The 13,091-nt window shown below is 46.2% G+C and overlaps 1 protein-coding gene across 1 annotated transcript in view; it reads left to right on the top strand.

Moving 5' to 3' along the window:
* LOC138295344 (E3 ubiquitin-protein ligase RNF19A-like) overlaps positions 1–13,091 on the top strand; it is a 313,219-nt gene that overhangs the window by 247,103 nt on the left and 53,025 nt on the right. Inside the window, exon 6 of the mRNA XM_069233576.1 lies at positions 5,391–5,505. Coding sequence (XP_069089677.1) covers positions 5,391–5,505 — 115 coding nt within the window. The remainder of the gene's footprint in view (positions 1–5,390; positions 5,506–13,091) is intronic.

Raw genomic sequence — 13,091 nt, 5'->3', positions numbered from 1 at the left:
AGAAGGATCAGTAAAATAAAATATTTGCCTAAGATCACACAATTTAGTAAAAGGGGAAGCAGTGATTAATCTGGGTTTTGTGGTTTCACTTTGTACAAACAATCCTCTAAATGGGAATTCATTTTGTCTCTCCTTTTTACCTCAGATGTTAATGCTTTGATTTTACCTCTGCGTTGAGGTAGAGCGAGGGTGGCAAGCAGAACCCATATAAAAAAACTGGGCTTGAGGGTCCAATTGGTACGTAAGCTGAGCCAAGCTTGAAAATGGCATGAGCTTTCAGATGTTTCTCACCCTTAGCTATGCCCCTGACAGGACAAGCTTTAGTGCTGGTGGCAGCGTGGTTGGCAGTCGTTGTTGGGCTCACACCCCCTCGTTCTCCATAGATTCCCTCATTACCACCCTCCAATGTTAAATGGTACCCCTCAGCTCTACACAGACCCTCTGCCATGTGTATTTAATTTTTTTATAGTGTTACTCATCCCAAGTACCTAGAGTAGGGTGTCAGTGTGTAACATCTCATACATATTACACAGAGAGAAGGACTCGTTTAAGTGTTTGTCAGTCTATAAGAAACATTACTTTATTTAACTGTGCTATATTAGGATTATAATTTATGAACTGCAAGTAATGACAGGGGCTCTGTGATAGCAGCAGTAACCCACTGAGCTACCTACATAAAAAAACAATTGCTTAATCTGCATGTGACATGTTGTGCTTTGCAAGAGTCACATTATCACTCTGCTCTGCTTTATGACTAGTCATAACTGGGACCAGGCAAAACCTGGATCTTTCCAACCCATACTTTAATCACTGGAGTTAATCTCTCACTTTTTTTATTGTTGCCTAATAATTGGTGACACACTAGGAATTCTGCTGCCTGTACCTTTAATTAATTTTAAAACACAGCGCTGTGAAGCCTGGGAGGCAGAATGCTGTGCCCAGGCCTCAGCAGGAGGCACCACATGCTGTAACTTCTCAGGCTTTTGTATGTGACAATCAGCCAGCAGACAGAATGACAATGGGCCCAACGTCGGGTGGTAAGTCGGGGAGCGGCTGCTTCATCCCCGTCACTTCAGATGAGGAGCGCGAGCGGGCCCCAGTAATGACTGCTGCAGAACTCAGAGGCTTCTCGCCGGGGAGCAGCGTAACTAACTTAAAACCCCCAGAATTACGGACAAAAGGCGTCCGTTAAAGGGATCATCACGGGCAACGGACATGAGGCACAAATAACGGACGATCTGTGAAATTTACGGACGGGTGGTCACCCTAGGTGCAGATCAGCACCTAACTTACACCTATCAGACCCTGCACAGAACAGCCTGCAGCCTTCCTCGCGCACTGTGATAGTTCGAAGCCCCCAGGCCACTTCATCCAATCGGACTGGCTGCCTTGCAACCAATCAAATTGGCGAAAACATGTGAACCAACATAATTGGTTGCAGAATGGCCTATCAAATTGCCTAATGTGTCCTGCGCACTTCCCAGTTGTGGAGTTTCAATCAGTCTAACCTAAAAACTCCTATTTGTGCTGCTCTCAGTGATTAATCTGTAAATAAAAATGTGCTGTGCCCAATTTTCTCCTCTGAAACACGCGGCTGCTGCAGTTAAAAGTGCGAGTACAGAATACTGAGACAGCGTAATCCTGAAGCCATCTCGGGCCTCTTTAATCCATTTACAGCCACTCCCTGCCCCTTCAGCTCATTCTTGCAGCTTTCTGTTTTCTCCCTGTGTGGCACTTTTTCGTTTTTCTCTTCCTCCGTCTTTCCCATATGTGTCTTTTGCTCGCAGTAAATGCCTGATGCAAAAAAAAGTGCTGCCCCCCAAAAAAATAACTGCTGGTGCCCCCCACCGGCAACCACCAGCTCAAGTTAAGCACTGGCTGCTCCCCACAAAATATTCCAGACTCTGCTACCCAACCAGGGGCATAATGTGCCTCTCACTATAGTAACATGAATGGGGGTGAAGCATGGGGGAGACAGGGGCGGGGTCACCCAGGACTTGTGTGTAACATACCATTTTGAAATTGTTTCTCTTCTGGCACCTTTAACTTGAACTGTCGAACTTGAGCTTCAAGCAGAAGCTAAAAAAAAAAGCTGAAGGTGAAGGGTTGGTTAGTCGGTTGGTTGTTCGATTGGTTGGTTGGTTGGTTGGTTGGTTGGTTTAATGGATGGATGTATTGGTGGATGGATATCAAATGATAAAGTGAATTAAATAAAGAAGGAATTAAGTATAATAGGAGGATAAGGTGGAAGCAGAGGGTAATAAATGAAAGAAGGTACAAGATAAGGAAAATTTGTTGGAAAGAAAGATGAAAATGAAAAAGGATGTATGAAAAAGAGAAGAAAAATTGAAGGGAAAAAAAGAAAATGATGGAGAGCAGTTAAGATGGAAATAGTTACTTAAAAATGGAAGCAAGCAGCGAAATATCAAAACAAATAATGAAGGAACGAAAGATGTAAAGAAAAGCTTTAAAAGAAAGATGCTAAGATGGGAGCAACAAATTAAAAACAGAAAAAAGGAAGTAAAAAAGGGAAGCAAGTAGGAGGAAAGAAAAACGGAAAGAAAAATAAAAGAAAGGTGGAAAGAAAAAAAGCTAAGATAGTTTAGGCGGGCCCCTTAAATTTTCCAGGGTGGATGTGCTTTGTCTTGCACACCATAAATGTTTGGCAATATTTAGTGATTGACCTTTCAGAAGTCCCTGTAAAACCTGTAGATTTCTAGCCAAAGTATTTGAAAATTGTTCTGTATTATGCACAAAGTAGGCCTATTTTTTCAACGTTTTATTTGGAATGAGTGACTCCTTCAGCATCCCCGAGGATGGTTTCCATACTGAACTTAGTGGAGCGCCCTGAGATTTTTGAGCAGTCTCTTTAAGAAGTGGTGTGTAAAAGGCACTTCTCAGCACCATCATTTTCAGACTTCCATGTCATGTCCACCCTAAGAGATCTGTCATTGCGGGCAGTGCACGCAAGGATCACCTGCAAACATCTCACCATACCATAAAAGGACATTTACAGAGAAGACACATAGACCCATATTTAAGAAAAAGTGGCGCACCAGCTATGATGCACCACTTCTTCTGCGCCCTCCTACTGGCATTTAACGACACCACAGTTGCGTCATATTTATCATACGGCGCACCACGGCAGTCTTTAGTACAATAGCATTAACATTTTTTATGCTATTGAGATGCTAGTGTAGCATGTAGGCCCTCAGGTTTCTATGGGTGCGTCATTTTAACACCTGCTCTGAGCAGGTGCTAAAGTTGATGCCAAAAATGGTGCAGAGAAATCTGTTACATTTGACTGCGCCATTTTTGCGGGCACTCCTGCGTCGAACCTCCCCCCTTGCATATATTATGCCTCGTGCAGGCATATTGTGGCACAAGGGGTTACAAAGCGGCATAGTGCATGCATTGCATCACTTTGTAAGTATGGCATGGAGAAAAGGCCACCTTAGCGCTGCCTTAGCGTCTAAAAAATTGAGGTATGGCAGCGCTAAGGTGGAGCGAGGGGCTCTCAAATCTGCCATGAAGTGTCGCAAGTGTAGAACCATCCACCACAGTTTAATTTTTTTTACCAATTGAGTAATCAATACAAAAATAAATATGGATAGATACCAGTGACATATTAAAGACATAAATATTAATAAAAATGTGTCATTCTAATACATTCCTTGAAACCACAAAGGCTACTAATAATGCAGAGGCCATGCGAATTATTGATTGTTGTAAGAGTCCGCTTGATTTTATGTGTGTGGTTTTGAATTAATTTTAAAAGAGTTACATTTCAGACTATTACAAATACCTTAAGGATGCTTTTATTTTCTGGCATCAGCTGTTCTCAGTTGTTGCTGAAGAAGGCTTTTAAGTTACCTCTTTGTCTTGCTGACATTTCAGTTTTTGCTTCCCACTCTTAACATGCCTTTAAACTACATGTTCAGCTTATCTGTTATTCAAGTAAATCTGTATTGAATATTTTTACAGAGTAATATTTTGTAATGTAACTATGTCCAAGTTCGATTCATGTTAGGAATGAAAGTTACTAATGAAACTTAATAATGGGGGATAAACCTTCCACTGTAATTTTACTGTTGTGCCCATGAAGTCTACCTTTACAATAATTGATTTTAAAGTTATGTATTTAGTTATTTAGCCTCTCCTACCCTCTGTGCCCCCTCATGGTTACCTGGCCCCCACCACACACAGCGAATGCCATCCATGCATACTCACGTTCCATGGCCTCTCACGGACACATATATGAACCCTGTTGCGAGGTGCTTCCAACACGCAACGTGGTGCAAGTGCAACACAACTTAAAATAGAGATATATGAAGCCACGCAGCGCCACTTTGGAGTAATGCAATGCAGCACAAATAGCTGCGTTGCCTTACTCTGCCCTGGGAAGGTGTTTCATGGGCGTTGCATGCGTGCTCCCACGCAACTCCCATGATTTTTTACGCATTCCCTCATTTACTAGAACTGGTAGACCTGGAATGTGCCAAAAGATACGCCTTCTCAGGAGCCTCTTTCGATGTGAACTTCATTCTGCAGCACACATAGAAATAGGAATATGCCTCTCAGAGTTGTTTTTATGCAGGAAGGTGACCCTTCTTGCACAAAAACAATGCTGCATGCAACACGGGCACTGTGGTGTAAGGGGGCCTGCGTTGCCTCTCGGCAGCCATTGTGCACCAGCGCTGCGGAAAGGACAGGAACGCACCGTATTGCAATACATACAGCATTGCATTACAAACTCGAAAGTAGGTCCCCAAGTGTATACAGACACAGCAGATACACTCAAGACAACACACGCAGTGTACTGTAAGGTAACAAGCATGGGGTACACAAGAGGGCCCTGTCACAATATAGCCTTAGAACCCGCCGTAGCGGGCTCTACCGGCTATTAAAGGCCCGCTCCCCGCGTTAAATGCCCGAGCCGAAGGCGAGGGCATTTAACAAGGGAGAGGGACTTTAATAGCCGGTAGAGCCCGCTACGGCGGGTTCTAAGGCTATTAGAACATTCTGCCACACAGGGCAGAATGTTCTATTAAAAAAAAAAAAAATTCACGGAGCCCGAGGGGATTTAAATCCCCTCGGGCTCCGTGAGGCTTTGTTCACAGCTGTTGCTGTGAACAAAGCGAACATTGGAATGTTGGCGCTGCGGGCTTTTACCGGCCAGTAAAAGCACGCAGCACTCCATTGTTTTCAATGGAGCCCCCAGCATTCCAATGTTCTAATAGACAATATTTCACAGCAGGAAGATGCCTCTATGTGTATGTGTGTGAGGATGTCAGACCTCCCGCACTCCAGAATGGCCACCCTATCGCGTTTCGTGCTCACAGTGGTTCCTAATATTCTGAGCCCCGCTTCTCCTCCTGTCCCTCTTGCAGGTCTTCAGCAGAAGCAGGAAAGGGAACCTCTCCGGGTGCAAGCAGTGCCTGTCCGTGGCCAGCGGTGTCCTCCTGTCGGTCTTCATTTCGCCGGTGATTGCTGCTGTGACAGTGGGTAAGCACCGCTCCTTCTACCCCCTCAGTGTGGAGACAGGAGACATTGAGATCGCACACTCAGGGCCTTATTACAACTGGTCGCCAAATCCCCATCTCTTACACAGAGGTTGCAATACCAAGTGACCTGGACAAATTCTTAGGTGCGCTAACGCCAGCATCCCTAAATTCTGACAGGTCAAACCTGCTGAAATATTTAGGGGAAAAAATGTGGTATTTACCCGGTTATGCAGATTTTGGTGCAGTAAATTACAAACTCCAAATTATTCCCCATTACAGAGGAAAAATTCAGAGTAGAAGGAATTTATTGCACCAGATAAATTAAAAACCCAATCGTATCAAAATTCTGTGCACGCCTCAAAAGCAATTTTAATCAGAATCTGAGGGTGGTAAAGACAATGGGCTTGGACGGACTCCGGCGGCATCAGGAATTACAATCCTGCCGCAAATAGGTCCTAAGTGCATCTTGCATTCATTGACTCACTCAGTCTTTGTGTAGATCCTTGTTACTCGTGTTTGGTCCTCCTAAATAGAGTGAAGACCATGGTGCAGGATGTTCCTCAACTCATGTGCGAGGGGGTTTCTCTTGCTTCTCTCTGGATGATCAGCTAACGGTGCCTCCACCGTTTTTTTGGTTAATAAATTACTTTTACCACAACCAATGAGGTGACAGTCATTCTTTTCCTGCCAAGTCTTGTTAGCACCTTGAAGTCGTGTTACCTAACCAGGCCTGGCCTGAGCAATCCCTCCCCTAACCCGTCACCTGATTCCGTAGGTGGTGTCAAAGTTAGTAACTGGGATCCTGAGTGCATAAGGTGTAGTCATGCTCCATTTGTCGTGGATAGCAAGGTCTCCACTCGCATCCTGTTACCTCTAAGGTTTATCATCGATAATTCCCTCTTAGTTTTCACTTATCGCAACGCCACCTTCTCTCATGTAGTGTAAAGTTACTTGCAAGCAACAGAAATCCGTGTCCTGATGTGTCTCTGCTGTCAATCGTTTATAGCACCCGCGTCGGCTCACTTGCGTTGAAAGATGTGATTGGTTCATGCAGCATTAATGGAGGAGGCAGGAGTGAGGCGCTGACAAGGGCTGTCCCCGCCCTTACAGTCCTCTGCAATGGCCACCTGCTCCCCCATCCTTCTCTCCCCCATTTTTTCTTTGATGCCTTTTTCTCGTTCGCTCTTTGTCAAAGTCTGATGATGAAAACGAGGTCCTGGTCTCCCACAATGGTGTCGCAGTCCTTGCCACCTGGAAGCCCAAAATAAGCACAGCCAGAGCCCGGTGTGTCGCTGACTAATTCAGGCCACTCTGTCCTTGGGTATGATGAGGACAGTCCAGGGTAACAGCCACCATTGCCTCGGAAGGGACCTGATGTCCACTTGTCTGGCTAGTGGGCCACTCCCCACCTGTCTGCCGGGCTTCAGGCACACCTATCGGTCCATCTGGCCAGTTAAAAACTCACTCTGTGCACAAGAGGGAATGCGCGGAGTTCATTCACCTGTCTAGTAGTGGCATCCATGCCCTGACCTGGACATTGCACTCACCAGATCATCCACTCTTCTAGTAGTGGCATCCATGCACTGACCTGACCTGGTCATTGCACTCACCGGTTCATTCACTCTTCTAGTAGTGGCATCCATGCCCTGACCTGGTTAGCACTCACCAGTTCATTCACTCTTCTAGTAATGGCATACATGCCCTGCCCTGGTCAGCACTCATCAGTTCATTCACTCTTCTAGTATGGCATCCATGCACTAACCTCGTCATTGCACTCACCAGTTCATTCATTCTTCTAGTAATGGCATCCATGCACTGACCTGACCTGGTCATTGCACTCACCAGTTCATTCACTCTTCTAATAGTGACATCCATGCACTGACCTGGTCACTGCACTCACCAGTTCATTCACTCTTCTATTAGTGACATCCATGCACTGACCTTGACATTGCACTCACCAGTTCATTCACTCTTCTACTAATGGCATCCATGCCCTGACCTGGTCAGTGCACTCACCAGATCATTCACTCTTCTAGTAGTGACATCCATGCACTGACCTGGTCATTGCACTCACCAGTTCATTCACTCTTCTAGTAATGGCATCCATTCCCTGACCTGACCTGATCAATGCACTCACCAGTTCATTCACTCTTCTAGTAGTGACATCCATGCCCTGACCTCGTCATTGCACTCACCAGTTCATTCACTCTTCTAGTAATGGCATCCATTCCGTGACCTGACCTGGTCATTGCACTCACCAGTTCATTCACTCTTCTAGTAGTGACATCCATGCCCTGACCTGGTCATTGCACTCACCAGATCATTTGCTCTTCTAGTCTAGTAATGGCCTCCATGCATTGACCTGGACATTGCACTCACCAGTTCATTCCTCACCAGTTCATTCACTCTTCTAGTAGTGACATCCATGCACCGACCTGGACATTGCAGTCACCAGTTCATTCACTCTTCTAGTTGTGACATCCATGCCCTGACCTGGTCATTTCACTCACAAGTTCATTCACTCTTCTAGTAGTGACATCCATGCCCTGAGCTGGTCATTGCACTCACCAGATCATTTGCTCTTCTAGTAATGGAATCCATGAACTGACCTTGACATTGCACACACCAGTTCATTCCTCACCAGTTCATTCACTCTTCTAGTAGTGACATCCATGCACTGACCTGGATATTGCACTCACCAGTTCATTCACTCTGCTAGTAATTTTATCCCTACCCTGACCTGGACATTGCACTCACCAGTTAATTCACTCTTCTAGTAATGACATCCATGCACTGACCTGGTCATTGCACTCACCAGTTCATTCACTCTTTTAGTAATGACATCCATGCACTGACCTGGACATTGCACTCACCAGTTAATTCACTCTTCTAGTGTGAGAAAGTAGCCTCTATCTAGCCTTGTTACCCCCACTTTTGGCCTGTTTGTGAGTATATGTCAGGGTGTTTTCACTGTCTCACTGGGATCCTGCTAGCCAGGGCCCAGTGCTCATAGTGAAAACCCTATGTTGTCAGTATGTTTGTTATGTGTCACTGGGACCCTGCTAGCCAGGATCCCAGTGCTCATAAGTTTGTGGCCTATATGTATGTGTTCCCTGTGTGATGCCTAACTGTCTCACTGAGGCTCTGCTAACCAGAACCTCAGTGGTTATGCTCTCTCTGCTTTCCAAATTGTCACTAACAGGCTAGTGACCAATTTGACCAATTCACATTGGCATACTGGAACACCCTTATAATTCCCTAGTATATGGAACTGAGGTACCCAGGGTATTGGGGTTCCAGGAGATCCCTATGGGCTGCAGCATTTCTTTTGCCACCCATAGGGAGATCTGACTATTCTTACACAGGCCTGCCAGTGCAGCCTGAGTGAAATAACATCCACGTAATTTCACAGCCATTTACCACTGCACTTAAGTAACTTATAAGTCACCTATATGTCTAACCTTCACCTGGTGAAGGTTGGGTGCAAAGTTACGTAGTGTGTGGGCACCCTGGCACTAGCCAAGGTGCCCCCACATTGTTCAGGGCAAATTCCCCAGGCTTTGTGAGTGTGGGGACACCATTTCACGCGTGCACTATACATAGGTCACTACCTATGTATAGCGTCACAATGGTAACTCCGAACATGGCCATGTAACATGTCTAAGATCATGGAATTGTCACCACAATGCCATTCTGGCATTGGGGAGACAATTCCATGATCCCCCAGGTCTCTAGCACAGAACCCGAGTACTGCCAAACTGCCTTTCCGGGGTCTCCACTGCAGCTGCTGCCAACCCCTCAGACAGGGTTCTGCCCTCCTGGGGTCCAGGCAGCCCTGGCCCAGGAAGGCAGAACAAAGGATTTCCTCTGAGAGAGGGTGTGACACCCTCTCCCTTTGGAAATAGGTGTGATGGCTGGGGAGGAGTAGCCTCCCCCAGCCTCTGGAAATGCTTTGATGGGCACAGATGCTGCCCATCTCTGCATAAGCCAGTCTACACCGGTTTAGGGATCCCCCAGCCCTGCTCTGGTGCGAAACTGGACAAAGGAAAGGGGAGTGACCACTCCCTTGACCTGCACCTCCCAGGGGAGGTGCCCAGAGCTCCTCCAGTGCGCCCCAGACCGCTGCCATCTTGGAAACAGAGGTGTTGCTGGCACACTGGACTGCTCTGAGTGGCCAGTGCCATCAGGTAACGTCAGAGACTCCTTCTGATAGGCTCTTACCTTTCTTACTAGCCTATCCTCCTTCCTAGGTAGCCAAACCTCCTTTTCTGGCTATTTAGGGTCTCTGCTTTGGGGACTTCTTCAGACACCCAATGCACGAGCTCACCAGAGTTCCTCTGCATCTCCCTCTTCACTTTCTGCCAAAGGATCGACCGCTGACTGCTCAGGACGCCTGCAAAACCGCAACAAAGTAGCAAAGACGACTACTGCAACCTTGTATCGCTTCATCCTGCTGGCTTTCTCGCCTGTTTCCTGGTGGTGCATGCTCTCGGGGTAGCCTGCCTCCTTCTTGCACCAGGAGCTCTGAAGAAATCTCCAGTGGGTCGACGGAATCTTCCCCCTGCAACCGCAGGCAACAAAAGACTGCATCACCGGTCCTCTGGGTCCCCTCTCAGCACAACAAGCGTGGTCCCTGGAACTCACCAACTCTGTCCAAGTGACTCCCACAGTCCAGTGACTCTTCAGTCCAAGTTTGGTGGAGGTAAGTCCTTGCCTCCCCACGCTAGACTGCATTGCTGGGTACCGTGTGATTTGCAGCTGCTCCGGCTCCTGTGCACTCTTCCAGGATTTCCTTTGTGCACAGCCAAGCCTGGGTCCCCGACACTCTAACCTGCAGTGCACAACCTTCTGAGTTGTCCTCCGGCGTCGTGGGACTCCCTTTTCTGACTTCGGGTGGACTCCGGTTCACTCCTCTTCTAAGTGCCTGATCCGGTACTTCTGCGGGTACTGCCTGCTTCTGTGAGGGCTCCCTGACTTGCTGGGCGCCCCCTCTGTCTCCTCATCCAAGTGGCGACATTCTGGTCCCTCCTGGGCCACAGCAGCATCCAAAAACCCTAACTGTAACCCTTGCAGCTAGCAAGGCTTGTTTGCGGTCTTTCTGTGTGGGAAGCTTCTTCACGATGTGGGACATCCATCCTCCAAAGGGGAAGTTCCTAGTCCTCTTCGTTCTTGCAAAACACCAAGCTTCTTCCATCCGGTGCCAGCTCCTTTGCACCCTCAGCTGGCATTTCCTGGGCATCTGCCCACTCTCGACACTGTCGCGACTCTTGGACTTGGTCCCCTTGTCTTACAGGTACTCAGGTCCGGAAATCCACTGTTGTTGCATTGCTGGTGTTGGTTTTCCTTGCAGAATCCCCCTATCACGACTTCTGTGCTCTCTGGGGGTTGTAGGTGCACTTTACACCTACCTTACAGGGTCTTGGGGTGGGCTATTTTTCTAACCCTCACTGTTTTCTTACAGTCCCAGCGACCCTCTACAAGCTCACATAGGTTTGGGGTGCATTCGTGGTTCACATTCCACTTTTGGAGTATATGGTTTGTGTTGCCCCTATACCTATGTGCTCCTATTGCAATCTATTGTAACTTTACACTGCTTGCATTGCTTCCTTTTGCAATTACTGCATATTTTTGGTATTGTGTACATATATCTTGTGCATATTTGGCATCTTCATACTGAGGGTACTCACTGAGATACTTTTGGCATATTGTCATAAAAATAAAGTACCTTTATTTTTAGTATATCTGTGCATTGTGTTTTCTTATGATATTGTGCATATGACACCAGTGGTATAGTAGGAGCTTTGCATGTCTCCTAGTCAGCCTAAGCTGCTCTGCTATAGCTACCTTCTATCAGCCTAAGCTGCTAGAAACACCTCTTCTACACTGATAAGGGATAACTGGACATGGTACAGAGTGTAAGTACCCCTTGGTACCCACTACAAGCCAGGCCAGCCTCCTACATTGGTTGTGCAGCGGTGTGATAAGTACTTGTAACTACTTACCACCTTGTCATATTGTACTTTTCATAAGAGAAAAATATACAAAACAAGTTCAGTGTATGTACACCTAACCGAAAAGTTTTGCTTTTCTTCTCTTACACTTTCTGCTAAGTGCTGAAAAGTACTCCTAAACTTTCTAAAAGTTTCAAAAAGTTTGAAAAAGTTTTTTTTCCTGTTCTTTAAAAAGTCCTGAAACTTTTTCTCTCTTCTCACTGTCCCTAAACCTTCTTCTATCATGTCTGATGTAGGAACTTCTCTTAAAATGGTCAATACAACATATGACAATCTTAACTTTAAGAGCCTAAGGAGTCTCTGCATTGATAAAGGTTTAGTGGTAGGAAAGAACCCTTCTAGAGAATTTCTGTTTAACATGCTCATTGAGAATGATAAGGCCCAAGGTGGCCCTTCATCTGAGAAGTTGGTAGATAGCTCACACTCTGACTCAGGGGAACCCCTTGAAGGAGGTGTACAGGGTTCTCTTCCTAATCTGCCCCTTAGCAGACCACCGAGCAATGCTGGTAGTAATAGAAGCTCTCATCATAGTATGGATGTTTTTGTTCCTGACAGCCAGGTTGTTAGAGTGCAAGCTGTTAGGGGCAGGTCTCCCTCTGTTGAATCCAATATATCTTCTGTGTCCAAGCATTCCCAAACCACCCACCCACCCTGAAGACAAATTGTTAGAAAGGGAACTCAACAAGTTGAGAGTGGAAGAGACCAGACTGAAGCTTAAACAGCAACAGCTGGCTCTAGACAGGGAATCCCTAGATCTGGAGAAGGAGAGACAGAGGTTGGGGTTTGGACCCCATGGTGGCAGCAGCATTATTCCTGATAGCAATCCTGTGAGAGAGCATGATTCCGGGAATCTGCACAAGATAGTTCCCCCTTACAAGGAGGGGGATGACATTAACAAGTGGTTTGCTGCACTTGAGAGGGCCTGTATGGTACAGGGGGTCCCTCAAAGGCAGTGGACTGCTATCCTATGGCTATCTTTCAATGGAAAGGGTAGGGATAGGCTCCTTACTGTTAGAGAAAGTGATGCCAATAATTTTGCAGTTTTGAAGGATGCGCTCTTGGATGGATTTGGCTTAACCACTGAACAATACAGGATTAAGTTCAGAGACACCAGAAAAGAGTCCTCACAAGACTGGATAGACTTTGTTGACTGTTCAGTGAAGGCCTTGGAGGGGTGGTTACATGGCAGTAAAGTTTCTGACTATGAAAGCCTGTATAATCGTATTCTGAGAGAGCATATTCTGAATAACTGTGTGTCTGACTTGTTACACCAATATCTAGTGGACTCAGATCTGACCTCTCCACAATAATTGGGAAAGAAGGCAGACAAATGGGTCAGAACAAGAGTGAACAGAAAAGGTCATACAGGGGGTGACAAGGATGGCAAGAAGAAAGATGGTGAGAAATCTTAGGATAAGCATGGGGATAAGGGTAAAACCAAAGATCCTTCTTCAAATCCTAAATACTCTTCAGGGGGTGGGGATAAATCAAATTCTTCCTCTTCTTCACAACATACACACATTAAAAAGCCTTGGTGCTTTGTGTGTAAAAATAAAGACCATAGGCCAGGGGATAA

The sequence above is a fragment of the Pleurodeles waltl genome, chromosome 5, assembly GCF_031143425.1.
Source record: "Pleurodeles waltl isolate 20211129_DDA chromosome 5, aPleWal1.hap1.20221129, whole genome shotgun sequence".
Lineage (NCBI taxonomy): Eukaryota > Metazoa > Chordata > Amphibia > Caudata > Salamandridae > Pleurodeles > Pleurodeles waltl.
This window is presented reverse-complemented; position numbering and strand designations above follow the sequence as displayed.